Source organism: Poecilia reticulata, chromosome 7, assembly GCF_904066995.2.
Source record: "Poecilia reticulata chromosome 7, P_reticulata-male-v2, whole genome shotgun sequence".
In the NCBI taxonomy this organism is placed as follows: domain Eukaryota; kingdom Metazoa; phylum Chordata; class Actinopteri; order Cyprinodontiformes; family Poeciliidae; genus Poecilia; species Poecilia reticulata.
In genome coordinates, this window is record NC_088836.1 from 27,644,180 (window position 1) to 27,670,427 (window position 26,248).

At 38.5% G+C, this 26,248-nt stretch overlaps 1 protein-coding gene across 4 annotated transcripts in view; it reads right to left on the minus strand.

The window, feature by feature from the left end:
* rapgef3 (Rap guanine nucleotide exchange factor (GEF) 3) overlaps positions 1-24,691 on the minus strand; it is a 32,705-nt gene extending 8,014 nt beyond the window's left edge. For 2 of the 4 annotated variants that reach the window (XM_081609232.1, XM_008414474.3), the window contains exons 1-10: positions 17,998-18,378; positions 13,435-13,479; positions 5,419-5,525; positions 5,226-5,347; positions 3,235-3,412; positions 2,303-2,387; positions 2,123-2,183; positions 928-1,004; positions 705-851; positions 507-613 (exon numbers count right to left, since the gene is read on the minus strand). In XM_081609232.1, coding sequence (XP_081465358.1) covers positions 507-613; positions 705-851; positions 928-1,004; positions 2,123-2,183; positions 2,303-2,387; positions 3,235-3,412; positions 5,226-5,347; positions 5,419-5,525; positions 13,435-13,479; positions 17,998-18,081 — 1,013 coding nt within the window. In that variant the 5' untranslated portion in view covers positions 18,082-18,378. Of the gene's footprint in view, positions 1-506; positions 614-704; positions 852-927; positions 1,005-2,122; positions 2,184-2,302; positions 2,388-3,234; positions 3,413-5,225; positions 5,348-5,418; positions 5,526-13,434; positions 13,480-17,997; positions 18,379-20,457; positions 20,544-21,338; positions 21,357-24,502 lie in introns of those variants that run through there. The other 2 variants (XM_081609233.1, XM_081609234.1) reach the window with 2 other exon arrangements.
* Between the last annotated feature and the right edge of the window lie 1,557 nt (positions 24,692-26,248).

The following is a 26,248-nucleotide window of genomic DNA, read 5'->3' on the forward strand; positions in this document are numbered from 1 at the left end:
TACCTTATATTCTGTCATTAATGACAGGTAGACAAATAAGTTTGTTTTTTTAGTGTAGATTTTAACTTGATTCAATAACGATTTACAAAAACATAGCTAAACATTAAAAACCCTGACCTTGACTTGTTCTTCAATAAGTAACTATATCTAAAGGGAGTTTGACTGATTTTGCGTAAAAATCAAAGTGGCAGTTTTAACAATGTTCTAACTCAGCAGATATTGAATTACGATATGATTAAATTTGGTGCAACATCACAAATGTTGCACTAAATTTAAGCCAAAGGTTTATATGAGGTTTATATGACCATCATGTCATCTTTGGATTTTTTTGAAAGTGTGCATGTCAGTGTTTACTGACAGACCCATTGCGTTGTGGTCATCTAGCAATATTGGACAAATTATCGGCTGGGCTGAAAGAACAAGACGGCATGTTCAGATGTTCAAATGAAACATAAAAGAATACAGTAGCATTTGTTAGGGAAGAGAAATGCTTGTGTGTGACTCACTTGCTGTTGGCTGCAGCTCCCCCTTGACCATTGCAGTCTGCGCTCTTCTCCAACACCAGGACGGTCTTCCCATGCTCCTCCAGTCGCACTGTGTTGGCCTCCACATCCTGGAAAACAGAGCAGAAAATGACAGCTTTGCTGGTGACATGTTGCAGGTCATGGAGGTCTCATGTAGAGTTAGGAGGGTGTCAGACAAACCTTGAGGATTCGAATGAAATCCTGTTTGTCGACACGGAGGAAGTGGCAGTTGTCCTCTCTCAGGATGATGGTGGCGGCACGCGGCGCGTCGTTCAGCAAAGCCAGCTGCCCAAAGTCCTCGCCCTCGTGCAGCGTGGTCACGATGCCCTGATTGAACACAAGTCACATGAGCGTGACAATCAGCTCAAATCTGAGTTAACCTAAAAGCCGTGTTCAGGGTTACCTTTCCATGTGTGATCACGTTCACTGAGCCTTTCCAGATGATGTACCAGGAGGTTCCTTTATCCCCCTGGCTGAACACTGCATCACAATGAAACGCAGTCAGCACAAACATGGTTCACCTGCACACATCTTTGTCAATAAATTACTATGACAACCCCGCTTACATTGCACCTTTCCTATTTTATGCTGCATTAACTCTCATAATCACGAGCAGGGAGACAAAAAACAAAAAATTAATTATCTGCTCGCCTTTAGTGAAGAGAAAAACAAATGAAGGCCTAAAGAGGCTGAATGCTTAAAATGGTGTAAAGTGAAGGAGTACAGGCATGAATCCTGTTATGGTGTCATATGTATACATACACCCCATTAATATTCAGATAATGCTGTTTAGCAAGACGCAGGGGAACTCAATATCTTATTTGACCAGATTCTTGAAAAGTGACCATTATGCTTCCCTGGACAGATTAGGAGAGGTCTTATCATCTTAATTAAATTTTTTGCACAAAATCATTCTTGGATAATGAAATTTTAGTCTGCTGAGTTCACTAGCAGACTCCTTTCAGAATAAGCTATTTTAGGGTGTCTTCACACTTCAAATCCAAATAAGCTGCCGCTGACCACGCCCCCCAGCTCAATGTTTACACCTGCGTACTAACATGGCTGCAACATGTGCAATTATACATCTTTGTGCAATCATACATTTTGAAAAGCAGAAGTAGAGCCTCCTGCACAACCAACAAGAATGCAGCAAGTGGTTTCCGGATGGTTAGTCAACAGTAAAACACTTGTCCTTTCCAGAAGCCATTGTACAGCACATATACAGCTGACCAAATGTGCTGGCCCTCAGCTAGGGCTGATAGGTAATGGCCAGTATATAATTGCTACCCTTTGTGGACCAGAGAAAATACACAATAAATTCTGACTTCTAAACCCATTTTTTGCTTTTAAAAATCGCAAAATTTGTATATAACAATTCCACCCTAATAACAAATTCAAAATAATCAAATGACCAAATAAAGACTTGCACACCCATGATAAACACAACACAAAGACCTTTTTACTTGGGTTGATTTAGCTTGCTAATCTGAAATGAAGACACATAAATCCACATAAGTCATTGATTATTAACTCTCCAGTTTCCCTCTGTAAGAGCTAAGAGCCAGTATGAGCGATTATATCGGTAATGAATCACTTACAGACTGTTCCAGACTTAACGTGGGATTCAAACACCAGCACTGCGGCCAGCTCCTTCCGCACCTACAGAAACAACACAGTAAAGACAGGAAGCCTAGCATTAGACTATTCGGAAGTGGATTATTAACTAAATAAAAGCATAAACATAAGGGGTGTGTTGAAGCTAGGAATAAAGGACTGACTGAAGACGAGAGATGAGCGGCGGCCTTCACATGGAGCAGCTCCTCATAGATGACCTCAATGTCCTCCGCGCTCCTCTGACTGGGACTGAACAACAAATAATCAACGTGAGCATCTGTCTGTTCTGGTTCTTCACACTGGCACAGGAACCTCAGACATATTTTAAGCAAATCATACGACTACTGACTACTGATGACAAATGGTTCATTAGAGTAAAATTAGCTCCAATTTCGTAACTAATAACATCCACTTAGGCCTTCTTTTAGTGTTGTAATTTAGCCAGGATTCAGCAGAGGGCGTCGTTGATCATTGTTCAGCAGAGGCAGTTGACACAGAAACAAAAATGGCGGAACCATAACAGAGCAAGAAAGAGAAACGGTTCAAACTGTTGTGGGATGCAAAATGTACTTTATGTGGTTGTTTAAAAAAATAAGCTTTTAAGTATTCACCTTCATAGTACTTGTACTATGAAGGTGAAGAGAATGTGATGACAGAAAAGCGGAGGGGAAAACAGAGAAAATATTTCTTCATGGGTAATCAGACTGTATCTCCTCTCTGTTCACTGGGAATTAAGTGTTTCACATATTTTATTCTCTTATCATTTTCTGTTGAGCAACTTCAGAAGTTTCTGTTTTGTTATATCTTATACATGTCTAATTTTAATAATGTGAGAAAAACACAATTTTCCGTTTGTTCAGTATGCAGCTGACAAAATATTAAATGTAATCAGATATTTTTTAATTCAGTATATTATTAAAAATTTAGCCCTTATGTTATGAAAAGACAGTCAACACTCAGGTTTTTACTTGGGTTTTTAAGAAAATGGCTGCTTATTGATAAGATCAATTTACTTTAGATCAACTCATTAGTTATGGTAATAACTTGCATTCCTAATAAATACACAACAAACTGTCCAGCAGTTTTCCATGCTGACCATTTGCGTAGGATCATGGTGAGCAGCGCATCGGGGCCCAGCTGGGACAGCAGGGACAGAGCTTCATGCAGCTCGTCCTCCAAGTCCTTCTCGTTGGAGAAGTGGCTCAGGCCAAACTCTGAGTCCTGGAACCGGTAGAACTGTGTGTCCTTGTCAAGGAAGTTCAGATCCTGTTTCACTGGAAACATTCACAAAACAGGAAAAGACGGCAGGATTTAAAAATTCATTCACTTCAAACACAGAAAAACAGAACCTGTAAAAAGAATTCGCCTCTCTGGATGTTTCACCCGTTTAATTCCCAAATCAGTCACGTTGAATAAAATTAGAAAAATATATTTAAAAAATCTTTTAATTTCAACAAAATAATGACAAAAATATGTAACATAAATTAAACGTGTGGAGACTCCATGGTCAAGTGGCAGATGAGACCAAAGTGGAGAAACATCACCGCAAATACACCAACCCACTGTGAAGCATGGTGGTGGCAGCATCATCCTGGAGGCAGTTTGGTTCTGTGACTTCAGAGAACATTTATTTATCAGCAAGACGACCCAAAGCTTTTAGCTACAGAAACGGTTTGAAGAAAACAAGGTGGCTGTTCTGAAATGGCCCAGTCAAAGCTCAGACCTCAGTCACAGGGTTGAAATAGGACGTTCAGTCAATTCCCATGTAACCTGGCAGCTTTATCAGTTTTCAGTTTGACATTTAAGTCGTTTTTGTCACAAAAGCCTAATTTAGTTGATTACAATTGAGTTGTAAAAGCAATAAAAAGGGTAAAACATCCGAGGAGTTGAGTACCATTTACAGGTACTGTAATTACCTCAAGGTCAGACATTGCTTTGACATTGAGGTAAGTTTTGTTTTCAGGCAAGAGAGTCATAAAAATCCAGATACATGGAAATAAGTGCAAATTGTTTCTTAGTTCCTGTTGGCTCCTGATGAAGCACTTCTGTCCTGATTAGAGTGGCCTCCATCGGGATTATGGAGCATCATGGACAGCCAGAGAACCCTCGACCCGGCAGAAAACACTCTCAGACCGATGCCACAATATTCATGGTCGCTGAATTTCAAGCTATTCAAACCCTTCTGGAAAATGTTTGAGTATGCTACTGCTGCAGAGATTATCATCAGCATAAATTAAAGACATTAAATATGGAAGAAACATCAGACATCCATCAGTGGCATGCATCTTCAATTATGCAAAGATCCAAGAATTTCATGAATATTAATATAATATGTCTTTAGCTTAGCTGTTTAGGTTGTAGCTATAGCAATAGTTGTTTTTTTCATGTTTGTTCAAATTGTCACCTTGTTTTGACAGTATGGCATGAGACAAATAATATTCTAAAAGTAGCATTAAAAGTCCATTAAAAGTGCCAACTTTGCATGATTTTGTAAATTATGATAATTTAATGCAAAGTTGGTAAAAATACATGATGCCATGTCAGAAACGGCCAATCAGAGTCAAGGGTAATGACTTGGTGCTGTCAAATAAGCTTGTGTATGTGCTGCTAAATGGCGCAAACATAACTTACTGCCAGGAAAACTGCTTATCCGATGTCATTAGTGGATATGCTAATTAGCCTTAGCATTCATTGCTAAAGCTATGTTGTGGTGAACCAGCTGTAGTGTAGCAGAGAGTAATGAGGAGGTGTGAGTGGCATGTACACCAGAGTGATTGACGGCCCCAAGACCGTCCTCATGGATCTCTGGTTGTTTCTGACTGAGTGGTGTGTTTCTGTAGTTAGCACTGGGAGCATTGGGAGAAGGCAGAGGAGCTTGATTTTTCACATTTGATCTGTTTTGTACTGTAACAAAACGTTTGTCATTTCATTTTTCTAAATAAAAGATGCAGCCTGCAGCTTTTATTTAGACTAAATGATTAAATGACTTCTAAAGGCAAATAAATGTGCCAGATTTTTATCAAAATGAAGTTTTCCAAAGCAGTGTACAGGAATTTCCTGAACTGAAGCTGGATTTAATGTCCTCACCATGAACGAGGATTCCCTCGTCCACCAGGACCTGCCACATTCCAGCAGCCTGACTTCTTGACTGCAGGCATTCGCTCTGTTTCATCAGCCAGTCGACCAACTCCTTCCCTGAGCAGCATTGCCTGTTGGGGAAACGATGCAGATTGTAACACATGTAACCTGCATTAGCTGAAGGTAAAAAGAGCTGAAGTACCTGTGTGTTTTCAGGTGATGCTTCCTGTCTCGGATCAGGCCAGGGTTCTTCTCGACCATAACGCTGTACACCGACCGCGCAGCTTTTACGACACGATCCGAAAGAAACTGAACAGAAATGAGGAAATGAGTGGTTTTAATTTTGATGGATTTTACTGAAGGTCTTAGACAAAGCAATACAAAGTATGTTTAATTGTGAAGTGGAAGAAATATAATTTATAGTTTACATTGTTTGCAAGCTTTCAGAGTCTGAAAAGTGTGGTAAACGTTCACTCCCCCTGAGTTTATACGTTGTAGAAACGTCTTGTGGAGAACGGCGGTAAAACCTTTGCACAATTAAAGAGTTCAGTTTTTGGTGATTACTTTTTTTTGCAATAAAGTTTCTTCTACTAACTATTTTCAAATCTTGCCAAGAATTCTCATTTGGATTCATTTATGTTATTCTATACCGCATGTGTCAAACTCGAGGCTCGCGGGCCAAATCCGGCCCTCCGTATGTTTTTACGAGGCCTCCTAGACTCTAGAAATAGAACTTTTGAGATATTAGTGTGCTTAAATCTTATTTTATCAATCAAATCAGCAGTTTTATCTATATTGTGTCAGATTATATTAATGTGAAAATATGTTTAATATTATTTTAGCAGTTTGTTATAGGTAGTTTTATTTAGATTTTCTGGGTTTTTGAGGACATTCTTGATGCTGATGTGGCCCAAAATGAAAACAGTTTTTCACCCTACCAGTTCTTCTCTGCTTAAGATCCATCCATCCTTCTATCAACTTTGTGACCAGCTAATGAGAAGCATGTCAACAGCATTATACTGACTCCACCATGTTCAACCCGATACACATCTACTGACCGCCTAAATGGATTATCGCGAATGTTTGTGTGACTTTCTTTCAGTGACAGCTTTCTGTTTGCTGCTCTTGCAGATTTGTACGACTAATAGTTGTCATGTCAGTAGATTATGTCATCTGAGTTGTGGATCTCCAGATTTATCTTGGGTCTTGTGTCTAAAAATGCAAGGCAGGGTATTGAGGTGTTTCTTTCAATCACTAAAATGCAAGAATTTGTAACAAAAACAGTTCATTTCACCGAAACAGACAACTTCTGCAACACTATCAAACACTCCAGCAAATGCTCTGACAAAAGAGAGAAATGGAGGGACACACTTTTCATCACAGCAATCCCCCCTACTTAAACCCACCCCCAGTGTGGAAATCATGTGTACATCAACATCGTGAGTGGAGATTTCTGTAGGTGTTGAAGTGTGACTTAGCGTGTGTAAGTGTGGGTTGCATGAGGGTGAGAATGCGTTAAAAATGGCTCTGCGAAACTCTCCCACACCCCACTGAGCTCCCAGCCTGTGCAGCTCGTTCTGTAGCTTCTACACGACAACAACAAACTTTCGCCTTCTCACCACCCTCTACGTTTTTTCTTTTCTTTGAGCCAAAACTTTCCATTGAAAGTCTGAAGCAGAAGCACAGAGGTGGGTTTCCGTCACTTCAGAGGGCTTACAACAGCTTCCTGTATACTGATAGTGTAACAGCAGCCGACTTAGCACTAATTCCACCTGAACTTACCTTCTAGTAAACCAGGTCAGTTTTCTGGCTTAATCTAATACCTGCCATTATGTGGACTTATTCTGTCCTGAAACGTCCCCACATTTTCTGCGCGCAGACAGATTTAGGTCACCACAAGGTGATTAACACAAGTGTCCACATGCAACTCAATGAGCTCTGGCTTAAAACATAAAACCACTAGAGATTGGGGGCCAAAGCCTGTCAGCCACTCATGCAGACGAAAATCTTATGCAATAAAAAAGGGCTTGGTTTATGGCTTTGTAATACCCAGTAATTCAGGATGCTTCAGGATGACCTACATTTTATGACTGAGCGTGGTGGGACCTTTGCTCCTCCCTGTCTTGTTTGCCTGCAGACACCTCCTGCACGTCTTGTGATTACACGAGTGGCTCAGACGCTCGCATGCTTGCGTTCTGGATTTTCTTCAAGAGGCTGTTGTTTGCCCAAGGTGGTGGACTTGAGTTTCACAGAGCTCCACATTGACTGTGTGCTGCTTTATTTAATTTTACTTGGTAGGTGGAGTTTAAAGAGAACAAGTGGCAGAATCTTTCTGAAACCTTTTAACCTCCCATCGTCATCCCCCTTAGGATACGAAAACACCTGCTGACCTTTTGCTGCCCCTTCTGACCTTACACTCGATGACGTCAAGACGACTGCCACCCATTCGTCGTTTCTTTTACATGCAAATTCACAAATCAAAATTGACAACTTTGATTTATTATAGAGAGAAAGACGACAGCACACTGTTTAGCATGTACAATGTTCTAAAAAACATTTTCTTTTCTTTTTTTTTGTCAGTTTGATGATTCAGACTCAACTAAAGGATTTGACAAACAAACTATCCTGGCCTCACATAAAAAAAGTAATTGTCCTGTAAACTTAATAAGCTGGCCCGCCATTAGCACCAGCGACTGCTGGCAATCTTTTGTGAATAATTTTTACAGGCCTGTAGAGAAATTAAAGTTAAAACACAACAGCCCGTTAAGTCAAACAACAAAATGGTGATTGAATTAAAGTCCAGACTTTGACTAGGTCACGCATAACCTTCAGTTTGTTTTGTGAGTCACGTATAAGTGGACGTGGAAGTGTTTTTCAGATTATTGTTCTCTGCCTCCTAACCAAAGAGCACTTGAGCTAAGAGTCACAAACTGGAGGGTGGAAGTTCAGCTTCAATTGGTTCAGTCTGATGTCGGATTAATCGCAATGAATCGATAGTGAAATAATTGTCAGCTAATTTAGTAATCAATCATTAACTAGAATATACAGACAAAAAATGCTAATTTTGCTGAAAAGAGAAAGATATTAAGAGCAGCATTAAGCCAAAACTGTACAAAAATACATACATTTTGTATTTAAGATAAAAAAAATTGCTTCATTTGTAAATATATTCAACCCAGAACTCCCCAAGTCATAGTTTTAGTTTCAGTTGGTTCAAATTCTGTAAAAATTCCTATTAAGCATCTGCTGTTATCCAATTATTTATCAGTTAATCCAAAAAATACTCAACGGATTAACCCTACACTGTTAAGTCAAGCAGAAACCACTGAGCTTTTCACATGTTGATGTTAAAAGTATTTTTTAGCTGCAGATGCATTTCTTTGCTACAAAAGATAAAGCGTCCACTAAAGAAATGCTGTGATGTTACGTTTTAAGCAATGAAATATTGATTTGAATTATTTGTACTTTTTTATGTATAATGCAAAAAAAAAAAACGTTTAAGTGGTTAAATGAAAAATCTGCAGAATGTGGCATTTTTTGTAAGAATTATCCACCATGTTTGACTGTCAGAATGATATTTATTTTTTATGAATTATGTTAGTTTTATGCCAGATGTTACCAAAATGTGTCACTTTTTTTTAGTCAGTCCACAAAATATTTTGTCTTTGGGAATGCCGAGATGCTTTTGGCAGAAATGAGACAGTTTGTTTTCTCAAGTGTGTTTTTTGTCTTTGGATGTCATTTTTGCCCAGCTACTAACTGAGGTTAAGGTCAGTGTAAGGCCTGCGGTGCTTTTGATGTTTCTATAAGGTAAGCTGCATTTTTGTTATTTATTTCGATCAGCTGTGTTTGGTATCAAAAAGTGTTTGATCATGTGAGTCGTTTAAGGTTGACATGTTTTTTGCAGCACTTAAGCCTCAGACGCAACATGGGGGGTAGTTAGTGTGTGAGCAGAGGCGTCTGTGAAACCTCCCTGGAGTAAGGCTGTCTGGAGGTCACCAGGGTTCCCAGGGGCCCGTTTTCCCCCTGAGGCTCCCAGAGTCACATTCTCAGGCATGTCAGAACCAAAACGTATGTCCCTTTTGAGACCACTTTCCATTACCTACGCAAGTTCTTTAAAATAATCACTTCCAAAGCCATAAGTCACAGAGAGGCCTACCCCCTCACTGCTGAACCTGACAATTATATAAACATGCAGCATGCAGAACTATTTTTCATTTTATGCAACATTTTTTAACTCTCTCAGCTACTGTTTTTATTTGTGGCCATGGGTTTACACACTGGTAATCTAATCATGTCATATACAGCTGTAACCCTGCAGGTAATTGCTCTAAGTGAGTCTAATTGTATAGCAAATATAAATCTCACAAGCTGACCTGCCAAAAGGTGTGTAAAACAAAGAGCAGTTAAATGTACTATCCGTCTGTGTGCAGCAATAATTCAAACATACGGCCTATATGCAAGTTCTCAAGGGAGAAAATTTATGAATCTTAGACCCAGGAGTCATACTACATATAATTCCTTACAAAGGCATGTAATTTTTTCACATTTTCCCCACAAACTTCAGTATATTACATGTATATGATACAAAGTTTTAAATTTTTTTAGAAAGCTAAAAATGTGCAAACGGTGGCATGAAGTCACACTTAGCACCTAACTCTGCCCATCATCCCTGAGCACACTGTCCCCACATCATGGAGCATTATAGTGTGGGGGAGCTTTTCTTCAGAAGCTGAAGATAAACTGATTCCTGCTGCTGTTCTGTGAAGGCTTGAAGACGAGCATCATGAAGACAGTAACTCAGTAAAACGGTCAGAGATAAGCTTTAATGTTTATAGAAGACCTATTATGCAAAATTCACATTTAGTAAATTTTGGTGTTCAATTTGGGTCTGAACTGCTTTTAAAAGCAGCCCATGTGGACACCCAGCAATAAGTTGATAATAAGTTAATGTTTTTTGGTGTCTGGAAAATGAGCTGTTTCAAAACCTTTGGTATGTAAAGTCGCAAACCAACAGGAACTGTCCCTCACATATCCAGCGAAGCTCAGTCCATCACCTGGCAACCCAAGCAGAGCTCCAGCATGTTTTGCCGGCTGGCTTTACGAGTGTATGCACTGTACAATGGCTGCTGGAAGACACAAAGTTTTTTTAAATTTTTTTACTTATCACCCAAAAAACCACTTGCTGCATTGTTGTTGGTTGTGGAGGAGGCTCTACTTCTGCTTTTCAAAGATGTACGATTGTATATTTGCTCATCTGTTTGCAGCCATTTTTATGTGCGAGTGTAAACGTTGAGTCAGGGGTCATGGCCAGCAACTTATTTGGATTTAAAGTGACAGGCCCTAAAACAACTCATTCTGAAAGTAGATCACAACAGGCAGAACTGACCAGAATAAAATCTCATCATTTAAGAATGATTTTGTGGAAAAACAAATGTGTATAGCCCAACCTAACCTGTTCAAGGTTAGGTTATTGTTGGTTATTGTTCTTTTAAAGAACAATAACCAACTTCATACTGCAGTGAAACATTTAGTCAGCTCTGTATAGCAGAGCTGATGCTCGAGTACAAGAAGAAGATTATTGTAATATGTTCTGTACTTCTCTTGAGTGTTTTCTGTTCAGTATTGTCTTTAAAAACTCACTTCTAATCTTGAAAAAAAAGATGATAGTTTAAACTGTGAAAAAAAAAACAAACATATGCAGTGTAGTTTTATGCTTTGGTGTTGTTGGGCGGAACGATTAAGAGCGCAGAGAGTTTTCCACTCTGTGTCTCTGTAGGCGAGACGTTTCTTTGTGTCTTTCTCTCTGTGTGACCTCAGTGGGATGTGCTGGGTGAGAAGCAGAACACTGCGTGAGCTGACGAGCCGCGTAGCACAGCTCCACAGACTGACTCTGACACCTCTCTCTTTCTGAGCAAAAGACAAGACAGTTCTTCTGAAGGACACACATTCATCTTGTCATACACCAGAAGTCTGGGGAAAGTGCTGGTCAGAAATATTGGAGTTTCAATTATTTATCTGAATTGTTCTGTCAGGGTGGAATGATAACAAAGAACTTTAACAGGTTTTTTTAAAAAAACAAACAATAATTGAGTCCACAGGTTTGAGTTTAATGTGGATTTTCTCTGATCCACACAGGGTGTAGAGAGGTAAATATAAACGTATACCGCCATGAACCACCAGGGTTAAAGCAGAGAGGTCATGTAGTCAAACCTGGGTGGTTTTCACACCCAGGTTTTAAGTATATTCCATACATTTTAAATAGATTTGAAGGTAGAGCCATTCAAGAATCTCAGTACTAGGTTACTTTATTATTCAATTAATTTTGTGTACAGCACCAGTTTCATTAGCAGAAAAAACAGCCTAAACCAGGGGTGGGCAACTCCAGGCCTCCGGTCTCCTGCAACTTTTAGATGTATCTCTACTTCAACACACCTGAGTCAAATAATGAGGTTGTTAGCAGGACTCAGGAGAACCTGACTGCACTTAGGAGGTGGTACAGCTGTTGGATTCAAGTGTGTTGGACCAGGGAGACGTCTAAGAGTTGCAGGACACCGACCCTCAAGGACCAGGATTGCCCACCCCTGGCCTAAACCATGCTACCCAAAGGCTCAATCTTTGTCTCCTCTGACATAAAGACTTTGTAAAAGTTTTGGCTTGTGCACATCGGCAAAAACAACTTTGAGCCGAGTTTGAGCCTCTTCTACCTGGGAGTGGCTTTAACCAGCTGTTCCCCAACCATCGCCGGCCATATTTGTCTTCATTTGCGGATATTTTCAAGCTTAAGTTTTAATATTTACTCTGGTCTTCTGGTTTATAAGCATCATCATCTTATTAAAAACAATCAGTTTCGTCCAGTGTGACCATACTGTATGATTTTAATACATGGGGTTAGCATTTGGAGCTTAGCAACCAAACTGGCAGCTCCTCTGCCATCCCATTGTTTCTTTCAGAAAAAAAAAAATGTGTTTTTGATTTACCTAGAGATGAAAAATACACTTTACTTCTCCAGTCAAACAGGGCCCACTGAATCTAACCAGAACTCACTTTCCATGTTGATCTGCACTATCAGTGCTTTTAAAGTTCCTCTGCTTGGCACAACACTGAAGAAGTCCAGATAAAACAGCTCAAGGGGTCTGGACTGGATCGAGTAGGGCTCAGGATCAGTTATCCATGGGCCTTTAAAGTGCCCTTTAGACTCGTTATGCCTCCCCGGCTAGGAATGCGTTTCTTAAGACTTGCTTGAGTGGTAGTGCAGGATATTGCAACAACAAAAGAACCTGTTCAGCACATTTGGAGAACGCATGCGCCGCTGGTCTACACGTTACTAAACATCAGCAAAAGCAAAGCCAAGTGCTTGTCAGTGAGTGACGATGCAGAGATTTAGGGTATGATTTACATTTTTTGAAGTTTGGGAGGGTTTTATAATGGATATATAAACAACAGCAATTCAGAAAGTATTAAACAAATCACAGGTTCAAGTTTTTCTTTCTGCTATTCCAACCATTTAGGCCTAATCTGAGAAACTGAATTGTGATAAGAGTTTTTCTTCAGTCGCATAAAGAATAAAGTACTGCAGAGCTGCCCCTCCCCCACCTGTTACTGTGAACTGCCAGTCAGCTGACTGAAAGTTTTCCTGCATTTTTCGCTTGATCATGAGAAAAACAAAAATGACTGTTTAGAAATATTGCTGAATCTATTTCCAGTTGAGTCAATTGAGCTTTTACTTCTGCCCCTTCCCCACCTGTTGCTGTGCACTGCCAATTAGCTGACTGAAAGGAAGCTTCTATACCTAAAAATCTGTCTGTTTTGGATTATGCAGTGTTACTTTTATAACACCAGAGTGTTATAATGGCTATCATATTCATTTATTTTAAATAAAAGTTTTTTTCCTCTTAAATTTTTGTTTTAATATTGTGACATGGTGAAACTTTGGTATTTTTTAAATGAAGATTAATATACTGTGAGAATCTCAACCTGGCCCAAGCCTGTAACTTACCTGTAATCAATGTCGTTTAGATAAAATTGTTTTTCTAATAATTCGTTCTGGTTTTATCAGTGTCTACGTTTTTCTAAGAGATTGAGTTTCAGATCACTCATCTCTTCTGAAATCATGACTCTCCCACTGATCTCCGGGAGTTTAAAAACACACACTGGAACAGTGAATTACTCTTGGCTGTGGGGAGGATCTGTACTGAAGAATGTTTGGCATACACACCTGCTTCATAGTGTCCTTTGGATCCAGGGCCTCTGGCAGTGGAGTCTAGGAGAAAGCAGAAAGAGAGGCTTTATTCTCACTTCCTCTGATCTGCAGAATGCTTCAAACCTCTGAAATAAAACACTTGAACTTCTGCGGAGCACCGGCAGCATCCTGCTCCGACTAGCTGGACTAGTTGTTGATGATAATCTTGCGTTAAATGAGCGGATATTGCCAGGCTGGAGTGCTCGGATAGCGGTAATACTGTTTTTATTGTCATAGAGATGAAGGTCAACACAAATATTACCTACATTTGTCTCCCTTGTCTGAGACTGCATGATGGAGACAATTTGTCTCCATCACAGAGTAGGTAGGTGTCAAGTGGGTATAATCAGTGGGTGGAGAGAGGAATATGCTCAGACTGTTTCCTCACATGATGCTGCTTTGCTTTCAATTACAAACATTTATTTATTTTAGCAACAGGATTTTATTGTTGCTTACTTATGTATGTTTTTCTGGATATTAATGAACCTTTTCTGCTTTCTGAGCTTACATAACTCTCTGCGATGTCATAGCTGCACTTTGCTCTAACTGGGACTTCCTCCTTGCTGCCTGGTTTTTATGTTTTTATAACCACCTTGTTATTACTGCTGTGTACCTGTGTTCCCACGGTAATTGTTTTCAATAAATCTAATTTTACAGCCTCATAAAAGCTCATGTGAAATGAATTAGTCATTTCACATCTCCCAAAATGTCCACCAACTCCCTCACACGTCATTGTTTGTGACGTACCACAGGGGTCAGTGTTGGACCTAAAGTTGTTTATTTTGTGAACAAACAAGTACAGTCTTTAATCATCTATGTTTTTAAAAATATTTTCTCAAAACAGCTCTAATATTTCTACATGGTAAAATGCTTACTTTTTTTTGATTCTTTGTTTTTTCTAACATAAAAGTAAAGTAATTAAACAATGCAATAAATCTGTTTTTACAAACTTGCTTGCAGGATTATTGCTATTATCGCTTTTTGATTGCGACTATAGTTTACAAATAAACTTGAACTATAATATTTTCACAAGACACAGTGATTTATTGAGGTTTTATTCATAGGGAATACTAAAGTTGAACATTTTTAGGTAATAATGGTTGCGATAGATCAGTTTTTGTGTGAATGTGGACTTGTACATGTGTAATAGAGGATTGCATTATATTTATGCATTATGCAACAGAGATCAGATGAATAAATAAAAACTTCTGCTACTTTTTGAGTAAGTTGTATGCTTAACTGATAATATGTCCTTATCCATGTGCTGTTTATATGTTTCATATAATGGAGCAGCAGCAAAAGCTTGAATCTGTGGACTGAAGTTGTTCGAATAGATTTAAAAAAAAAAGTAATCACATGGCATCGCTATCGGTGACATATACAGTAGCTGGTGACATTCACCCGGAAGTTGTGATAAGATCTTCACGTCACTGATAAACATCACTGCCGCTACTCCTTCTGCAGCCAGACTTTGTGGCGTGTTTTGTCTGGTCTGCAGTTCGGCCACATGATCAAGGCACGAATCACAAAATATTTCCCCTAATTCAAGAAGGAAAAAAAGTCTAAATTTGGCTGAGCCAGCGACTTAAAGAAAGTTTACAACCATAACCTCCAAATATGCTAATTGCCCTCAAGCAGTACACGAGTTTCATCAGTGGAGACTCAAGCAAAAAGAAATTTAATCAGAACTAAAACCAACAATGTGGAGGAACCAGTTGCCTTTCGGGACTGCAGGAAGACACCGGCAGAAAAGACAGATCTGCTTTTTATCTGCGTTAAAAGAAGGAATGTTGGTTTTAATAAAGATAATTAGCTCAGTTCTTACAGTCTTTGTGTTTAATTGGATCAGCAATTAAAAAGTGAACTGAAAAGCACATAACTTTAATTATATCAAACTGAAACGTACAACACAGTTACCACGTAAAAGCTCTCAGGCACTGCCAGAATAGTTAACACAATGTGCTCATAACAAGATAATCATCTGTTCAAAGTAAAAAAAAAAAAAACTCTTTTAGATCTAGAAAAGGACTTTCAACTAAAAGTACCTTCTCAAGTAACATCCATTGTGTCTTTTTTTGAATATTGAGCAAGTTATTATGTGTGAAATTATCTGGATAATCACAAAATCAGTGGTTTAGATGTCAGGATCAAACTGAAAATGCCAGAGAAGAAGGTTGAGTGACTAAGTTGGTAAAGCAGGTGCACAATGTTCAGAGTCTTTAACGCCGTTGTCCTGCGTTCAATTCCCAGACGGTTATTTGCTGCATGCCTTCCCTTTCCCTCTTTTTCTTTCAACTTACACTTCAAAAAATCCTTTTTTTAAAACCTGATTTTGTGTGTTTCTTTGAAACTGATGGGGCTGATGAAAACAAACCCAGGCTCTGGAGATTTAAAGTTGTTTCTACTTCAGCGACTTGTAAATTTAGAACCGGAGGCTTTCAACCCTGCTCTGTGTCTTCCTGTGACCTGGAAACAAAGCCTTCCACTTTGCACATTCTTCTCCACACCCCTCTGTAAACCTAGCAGAGGAGCTGCGGGGAAGGTGAACAATAAACAATACACTATTAATAACCTGAGTTTAATAAGAAAAGCTGTGTGCCTTCCCATGTCCCTTCTCTGGGGTTGCACACACAATAGAGACTTTCTGCTTTGGTCTACTCGGAGCCATTCCTCAGATTTCTGTGAAGTGGCACTTTTCACATAAAAGAGTAATACTGGCACAGCTTTGTAGCACTGAAGTTGTTACTTTTGTTCATGGTTGTAGAAAATGATTAGGATCAGAAATATAAACCACAGTAGGTCTAGCATAAAGATGTGGTTTCCAAACCTTTTGGCTTTCAAAATAAGAGTAGAAAAGAGTCAAAACTCTTTCTATTGCCAGGCCTTCAAAATAGATAATAGAGAGGTTTCTCTACCTGCTGCTACACACTGCTAGTCAGCTGCACCTTCTGTCTCTTATAAGAAAGAAAGATTTATTTTTGAAGAAAAAACCCCCCAAAAACATGATGCAGGGACTCCAATTTCCACCCATCGATTTGATTAACATGGAAGTTGGGTAATACTATTAGAGCTGTAATAATAAATGTTGTATTAGTTTAACAGTACGTGCAATTGTAGTTGTTCTAGTTTAAATAATTAAATCATGTTTATTTAAATGTTCTGAAACCTTGATGTTTTCATTCAAACTGAATATTTTCTGGGAACTCACACTGGTCCATAAACAACAAACAGCAGTAGTTAGTTTATTGTTTTTATCTGTTCAAAAGTACAGTTTTTGTTTTAATTTTTATACATTTTATTAGGTAAATATGCTTTTAGTATGATTTCTTTTTGTTATTTAGTTTGGCTTGTAAAGAAGATGTTCAGACCTCATTTATTGATTTGTTATTCTCAGTTTGGGAACCACTGATGGTTCCCAAACTGACTCTTACGGTAGTTTCAGGTGAAGGGACTGTGTTTTCATGCTTTTTATTACAGATCAGGCTTATTTTCTTACAATATAAAATAATTGCCCTTCTGATCAATTGTACGTAATAAAACCAAATATTGTATTCCCAAGGCCCAACAATACCGCTGTTGTAAAGTTTAAATTGGTTCAGTTGAGGCATGAGTCAGTTATTGGAAATAAAGTTAGTCAAGGTTTCAAAGTTATCGTTCAAAATGCTGAAATTTCTAAAGTCCTACATCCATCAGTCTTCTTTAAAAAATTAATTACAACTAACAAGTCACTTGATCATATTTAAGATAGAAAAAAGTGTTAATATTCTTTTAAAAAGGGGACTTGAAAGTAAATATAATGGGTCATTATTGATCAGATTAAGATGTGTTGTATAGTACATTATCATAAGGATAGTGATAAATATGTTATATTCCAGTTACTGCAGTGGGAATTATTGGGAATGTTATACATTTTTGTTTCAATTACATGCATAAGTATCATACTATGGAAATACCAATATTTGCCCACTCCAGTTAAGACTAAACTATCAAAATAATTAAAGGTCACATATGAAACCAGTTGAGCATGAAAATAATTATTAAAATAAATACAACTGAAAATAAATTGCTGTTTTTTTTTTTTTTTTGCCAACATAGAGTATAAATAAACATAAAGCATCTCTTTGTCACCAGCTCAGCACATTTTAAGTAGAAAAATCACAATTCTCTGTCATAACCGAGGATAGGAATACTAATATGCACACAATGCAGCTAAAATGTCTAAATGCCTCCAAAATACTCAACATGGACTTCAAAGTAAACGTAAGTGGTCGTATTAGATAAGTTTTAGGTTTTGGTGGAAGAAGATAACCCTCAGTTCTTGCATCATGTGATATAAATGCTGGAATTTGCCAGAAAATCTTGATTATCGTTTTCTGGAGGTTTAGAGCTCCACCAGTACTGAATAAAAACTAATATCTAAAAAGAACTTGCGGGAGTGTAGTCATTTATGTCTTTAAAAAATGCAGTTTAAAGCACAGATTATGACTGTCTTTACATAACTTTAACAAGACGACAGATATTTCTCCGCAGTAAACATACCCAGCTGATGCCCCGTATGGTCGGTTTCTCCACTGAGTAGCGGTGAGGGAACACTTGGTAATTATGAGTCCGAAACAGATGCATCTTGTGTCAGATCAAAACAACCGAAGAACAAGTTTCCCAGTCGGAGGAACCTCGCACGTCCTCGGCATGTCCACGCATTATTCACGGCACGCAGCTGACCGCCCGCTCATTTCTGCACAGCTGCCGCTCAGCACCGCGGAGACGCTGCCTGCGCATTTTGAGTCAGAAATCCCGACCAGACCGTGTTCCTGCCGTCCCAACGCGTCCAGAACTCAGAGCTTCCAGGACGCGCCTGCCTCTGTCAGGAAGGGCTGCGTAATGTTCGGCCATCCCGAGCGGCACCGGCGCACTTCGGCGCGTGCGTGCGTGCGTGTGCGCGCGCTCTGTGGACGGACAGCTCCGTCAGAGAGGCGGCCTCCCTCTGGCAGCTTTACAACCTCATTAACAGAGTTGGATTTATCTGCTCTGACATATTTGGAGTGGATGCGGGCAGGTGCTGCGTGCCGTCCATGAGAATACAACACACGAGTGAATTAAAGTACGTTCAACAAGTTTATTTCATCATTGCAATGGGTCTCACTAATACAAATTATGTATTTGAAGCGTTTATTTGGTTAGTTTTGACCAACACAAGCTAACAAAAGTAAACATGTCACATTGGACGAATATTAAATAAATTATAATACAGAAACCTTGTAAAACTGCTGCTGACATGGCGGCAAAAGCGGATAGAATGACCCCAAAATATACTAAAGTATAAGTGTAGCACTACTGATACCTATTTTTACTTGAGTAACTGTAAGTAGCCGTCCAAGAAGTTACTCAATATGAGTGAAAAAAGTATTTGGTAAAAAGGCTAGTCAGATCAAACTATCAGTCGTTTGATATTTAAAAATTACACCGTCAGTTGGACAAATGCGGACATTTTGGTAGTTTAAAGATCTTAAAGAAAATAATTCGTACAAAATGATGTTGTTTACAAAATAAAATAAGACAAAAGAAACAATATAACCTTCTAAAATGTTAACAAAAACTGCAGGTGTGTGTCTGCGTCTATTGAATTATTGGTTAAAACAATCTTGTTAATCATTCATTGAAACTATTCACAGTGGTAGAGTGGCAAATATTTTACTCAAGGGATACTTCACAATAAAATCCCTTACATAAAAGTAAAAAGAACAATAAACAGTAAAAAAAATACTCCTAAATGTATTTTTGGTTACTTCAGTGACTTTTTGTAAATGTAAGTAAATGTAACTAGTTACCACCTAACTCTCTTTGACAGTTATCCATAAAACATTCACTGACACTAGGTCAGTGACACTAGGTCAGTGAATGTCGGTACTCATGGTTTGATGCTGAGAAAAGCAAAACTACTTCTGTGGATCAGAGGAGACCGTTTGTGTTTCAAGGAGCGCTGTTTCAAAACGTTTTAATTCAAAGTTGAGTGGAAGGAAAAAGTAATAAAAGAAAAAGTGAAATCTGCTTAAAATTGCTGTAACATTAAAATGATAAATATTTTACTTTGTATATGCAACTGGTTTGATTTTAAGTCTGTCTCATGTGAATTAAATTGCTCATTGTGAAGCTAAACTTGGCTCTGCTGTCATTTCACCAAACTCATAGCTGTTCCTATTCTTTAACAGTCAGTCAGAATAAACTGAAGCACTCTGTTCTCTGCAGGTATGGTAAGGTTTAGTTTGTTCAGATCAGAAGCGAGCTGCAGAACTGTGTGCAGGCGTACTTATCAGGTCAACCAGCTGTCGGACTCAGCCTGAACAGGAGCAGATAAACAGCAGAACAGCTTTTAAAGTTTGGTATCCACTTCTCAGTCTCGCTGTGTTTGTCTTTAGCGCAGGTGTTACACTGTGACATCCACATCCCTGCTTTATGGGATCATAATATTCGTAGTAAAAGTTCAGCTGCACTATTAAAAATTAATTTAGAAGGGTATTAACTTTAAGATAAACATCAACCATGTTTGAAATGCTTAGCAAAGGTTACGTTCTACTTTACTTTTGTCAGAAATGCTATCTATGAAATGCATTAAGGATTCATTCAAACGACTGTTATGCTATAACAGTGCTATACTGTAAACCTCATAGGCATGGTGAGTTTTTATGACATGCACATCCTAACTAGTTGTCACAAGAGTAGCTTCCCAGAACAAATTTTAAAGTTTATCACTATTTGTGCAGGGGCGTAAGTTGGTAAGGAGGCCCTTGGTTCAAATTTCAGATTAGCATGTCCTCCAAGTACAACTTTCTTCAAAAACATGTTTGTAATTAGTCTATCTATTGCTCTGAAGTATGAGTTTCCATTTGCATGGTTGTTTCTGTCCATGGTGTATCCCGCCCATTTACCACTTAGTTACTGGCAGAGGCAGGCACCAGTATCACAATTTGTTATTTTACCACTGTGTGTCAAATTACTTACTTCACCGATCTCTGGTGTGCGCCGTCTTGGCGGGGAACAGATGGACTTAACCAAGTTTTCCATGGAAAAGACAACTTGACTAATATCTGGAAAGCAGAAAAGCAAAGTAATCATTTTTCAATAATTATTTCAATAATTCAATTCAAACAGTGGAGTTTATATTCAATATAGAGAATATTTCAAACACTTATTGTTGTCAGTTCTGATGACCATGGCTCTAACAGAAGCCTAAGTGCTTGAATCAGGTGTCTCATAAATTTCTCTTGAGAAGAATCCACAGATCATTCGTGGCATTTAGATCAGTCAGTCGATCAAATGTGTCCATGCTTTCATCACTGAACAAGGTATTGGTGCTTCTGGCAGTGAGGATGGGTGCCAATGCTGGGAAATTAAATCGGTGTTTTCATGAAGCCTGTCAGCAGAGGGAAACAAAGTGCTCTGAAACTTCCTGATACAGGGATTTGCTGACTTTGTACTCGATGAAACATCGCTTCCCAAATCACCGTCGACGGCTGAAGCTCTGATTCTTTGCCTCTCTGCACTTGATGAAAAGCAAAATATATATATAAAGTGGACTTTGTATAACTGAGCAACTATTCAGCCCTTTATGGCACAGGAAATACGCTTTGGACATTTAGTCTGCCTCTGAAGTGGATCCATTTAAGGAATTCAATAGTTTTAGCCCAAGTTATGCACTGCAGCTGACTCCAGCTTGTACCTAATAAAGTAAAGTCTTTTACCTTGATATTCTTCCTTTTACTCAAGGTTATAGTTATCCCTGTTTCCTTTGCACTGTTTTTTTCCTACCATGCAATTTTCAAAGTGCTTGCATACAGTAATATGTACAAAACCAGCTGCTTTAGCAATAATTTGTGGCTTACCCGCCTTGTGGAGTTGTTGAATATCTTTTAGACAACTGATGAGTCAGCAGTCTTCTTAATGATTGTGCAATCCAACATAACAAAACAGAACAAATTGTTGTTAACTTTTAAACATAATCATCAACATAAACAGGTTGTCACCAATTAGTCTTTACGAGTTTCACTTGTTTAACTGAAGTATTCCGACAAATAAACTTTTTGATGACATTCGATTGCACTGCGATGCTCCAGCTTAAGTCTACAAATTTGTAAACAACGAAGGAGCACCTTCTGTCATTTTATTTTCCTTGCACTGGATCATAGTCAACTCTGTCTTGCAGGCTGTTATGCAAGGATTGTTTAAATCCCTGCCATTGTTCCAGAGCGGGGCTGCCCTTCCTGCGCTGACCTCAGAGGCAGTTCGGTTTGCCAAGGTTTTCCACAAGGCGCTCAGTCACAAGAACATCCATTCTGTCCTGCTTTTCTGTGCGTGGGTCTGCGCTTTCCCCTCCTGGATAGATGTAGGAGGGCAGCATATTCAAACAGCCTCTATTGTTTATGGTATTAAAAACCACAGCACCTGATGCTCACCTCAGCACTTTTCTCTTTCTCTCCAGAAGCATTAATCCATTAGCATGTGGTGGGTGAAGGATAGCTTTGAAAGCGTGCAGAAATCACTTTGATTTCTTTTACAGCCATTTTTTTTATTTCAAGACTAAATGTATTAGAATCCATCAAGGCTATAAACATTAACATTAAGTTAGAAAAAGTATCCTCTTACAATGTTTAGACCTTTGAGGAGTCACTGAGATGCCCTAGCAGCCAGAAATCAAATAGAAAAGTGTTTACATAGTTGAAAATGTCTGTGTGCTGTGACTAAATCTGTCTATCCCTCTTAAAATTTTGCCGGAGCTCTGTAAGCTAATGAAAATGGATTTCTTCTTATGCTGATGACAGAGTCTGAGTTGATAAGAAAAGACATATTAGAATAATTTGATGGTCGGGAGTCTAGTCTGATTTCCATGCAGCTCTTACTTTATAAAGCAACGTCTGCTTTAAGTGACCCAAACAGAAAAGATCTGGATCTAAAACAAGCTCTGAGAGGAAAGTAATCCGTGTTTGGTGGTGATAATATTAGAGCAGAAAAACTGAAACTTCCCTCGAAGGTAAATGATTTCTGGGTTTTGTTGATATGACATCTTAATTATGAGGCAGCAAAATTAAATTGTGGCTTTTGACCTACTAAACTGTTCAGCAATGTAAAGTTTGCAATGCTTTGCTTCTCAGAAAACTTTTTTTCTAAATAAATGGCGCCCTCTATTGAGAACTCCGATGTTTTGCAGTTTGCGTGGAAAAAAAGAAAATGTAAAGATCATCTGTGTGTACGCAGAATACAAAATATTTTTGCATTGGTGTTAAATTACACGTGTGTTTAATCTGTAGCATGTTATTTGTTTTTATGTTTTATTCACACTTAAACATTTCAGATGATCAAACAGACTGTAATATTTGTAAATATGACTGTTGGCTCTTCGCCAGATCCTCCTGTGTTTGGTGTCATTTCTACGTAAATCTTAATTTACTGCTTTGATTTTTGAAACAAGCTTTCAAAGAGAACGGCAGGTGTTTTGGGGAAGACGCACGTCTACAATTTGTGTTGTATCAATTTCTGCTGGTCAGAGGTCAGAATCGATCCGTAAACGTCTGTTGCTGAAAATGTGCTATATAAATAAAATGACCTTGCCTGATCTATTAGATCACTCTGTTGGTGTGGGCATGCTGTGTACTAACAGGGACTGATGTGGCCCTTTATGTGCATGAAGGAGTTATTGTTTTAACATTAGACAGAAAACAAAGTTAGCCTGCTTAATGCCAACACTTCCTGTACTGACATCAAATTTCTTGATAAAGTTGAACTGGATCACTTTTGTCAGCTTAATGATAGTCGAGAGAAAGAAGAGAAAATCCTGATTCACACATAACTTCTTTTTTATAGGTTGTCTGACATCCCTAGGAGTCCCAGAGCTTTAGAAATGACTTTGTAATCATTTCTATGCTGACAGATCTCAGTTTCCTGTCTGTTCCTTATTTTTTGTTTCGATTGGATCTGATGTTTTGCTCTTTGAGATTTTTTTTCCCACCTCCTGTTGCAGTTTTTATTGAAGTGATTTCCTGATTCTACAGGTTTTGCAATCTAAATGTAGTTCTTTTCTAAAAATGGGTTTATTTGAAAACTAATCTTCAGCATTTATTTGTGGTTAAAAAAAAGGAAAAAAAGAAGAAATTTGTGAGGTATCAAATACTTTAAAAAAATTATGTATGTATTACTAGTATTGATTGAATTAGATTTCAGATTGATATGTTGGATATTTATAGTTGCGATCTTTAATTAAGGACATAGTTTTGTCTGCCATCTCAGCCAATGTCTATTTCTCTCTTTCTCTTTCCATTTATTTTTGTGAGCCTGTGTTTCTATTTAAATCCTTCGGGAATGGGAGTGGGATTTCCTGCAACACATCTACGCCCATGGAATGTACTTTGCCAACTATCTTTGTTGAGCACACACACACACACACACACACACACACACACACACACACACACACACACACACACCCACACACACCCACCCACACACACACACACACACACACACACACACACACGTGTGCACTAACACACGCACACACACATGCATGCAGTGACACACGTCCACCTTTTTCCTTCCTTTCTCCTGCCACTTAGCAGCGACAAGGAAATACAGATTTGATCTGTTTGACCTCGTGGTCAAATAAGGACTGATGCAGAATGTGAAGCTAATATGAGGGAAGAAATTAAAACAAATGGAGTGAATAATAACAACAGTTCACAAACATACCCATGTGCTTCAATGATTTTTTTTTTTTACAGTGACTATAAACATAGTTAAATTAAATAACAGCATCAAAAACTTAGTAACTTTGAAAGTATGATTGGTTTAGTTCTAAACTTTGGAGCAGCTATGAAAGAAACTTTTATGCACATGGCAAATATGACTTCAAAACCCTCATATACATGTGTTACGTAAGATTTACCGTATTTTGAAAACACATTTTTTTGTACAAAGATCAGAATTATTTCTAAAATATTACAGTAAACAAATAACCTGTCAGTTGCATCGCTCTCATCCACGGTCAGAAACTTACCACATTCATCCACCTGTAAGCCTCGTCAGTACACTTGTTCTCTGCTCTCCTCTTTTCCAGCCGTTCCTTGTTTCATCCGTCTGGGGATGGTTTCCCCGTCTGGGTCGTCTGTGTGAGTCGTGGGGAGTGTTAGTGGACACGGTTTCCTGTATCTTTCTGATTGGTCATGAAGCGAGCGCCGGAGGGCATGAGCTGAATGCAACACGGACCCACAGCAGTGAGCGTGTGAACCGCGTAGTGTCTGAATATAAGCAACACTCTTTTTTTTTTCTCTTTCATTTCCACGGTATGCCCTCTACAGCTACAACTGAATTGTGTGGTTTCCTTCAGTGATGCCTGCAGAAGAGCTGCAAAAAACCACAGGAAGACTTTGAACTTTAACCTGGCAACACAGATTTCAGCTCTATGCCCTTCACCTCAGACAAACAATAATATTCCTTCTAAAGCTCACAGTTCTTTATGTTTTTTCACATGCGGCTGAGGCCATATATTCAACTAAATATTTGCTCTTAAGGTGCATAAATATTGCCAAATTTATATATTTTTGTGGTTGCTCATTTGTAGTAATGGAATATCTGTAATATGGAGCATATTGATCTGCATTTACACCACTTTAAATGAAGAAAAATAATGTGCATCCTATTTCAATTAAGGGAATGATAAAACAAATCACCTGATTCCTGAAGAACTTGTCAAATCTCAAATAGCACTGTGTCATTTTACGATAAATAAGTACAAACATAATGGAAAGGCTGAAGGTAAACACTACATGAACACCTAATACCTGTTTGAACCATCTTTAAAAGCTTAAGTCATTTTCTGAGACGTCATCTGTGCGTAACACTTTTCTTTTGCAGAATTTCTCAGTCATTTCAAGATTCAGTAATATTTTCCATGACCCAGTTTGAACTTATCTTCTCAGAGCCTGTGAGACAGATGGCTTCACATCTGAAACTAGGATACAAAGAGGACCTCAGAGAATCGTAACCTGGTCTTGTGGCTGAAAAACAACCTAAATTCATCACCACCGTGATACTAATATGTTGCATTTTATTTCCACCAAACATAAAAATGTGCATGGTCAAAATGTGCCTACTTTAGTCTCATCTGTCTAAAAGACAGCCCCTTCTGGCAACCTTTTCACACAACCCATTCTTATTTAATATGTTTCTAATTGAATTGTTATGAACTTAAACATGTGAAATGCTAGACTGAGACGTAGCTCCTGGTTTTATTGTTTCTCTGACCATTGTCCGTTGTCAGATTATCCACATAAAAAACAAAGATTTTGTAAAAATCCCTTTGATCAGTTTGCTCTCAAGCACAATATTCAAGGAAGCTTTTTAATCAGAGCAGAAATTACCCATAACATTAAAATCATTCCTGGCTTGTGTGAGTCTTTATCAAAGGTTTAGAGCTTGTTGTTCATACATTTGATGTGCATGGAATCCAGGTTTAGGGAAAAGAAAAAAAAAAATCTCAATTAGTCGACAACATAGTCTCAGAAGTGAGACAAAGGGCACACGGACCAAGACAAGCATTAATTGAGGGACGCTTAAATTAAGTCTGAAATGTAAATTGCGTCATCTAAGTTGGAGTCTAAAACTGCTATTTTGCTTTTCTCCACTAGGGGCGCGATGTCGCTGTGTTTGCTCGTTCTTCCGAACAAAGATGTTTAAAACATAAGAGATGAGTGTCTCACAATATTCCAGTGGTTCATATGTTGTAAAAGATTGTACTTATGGG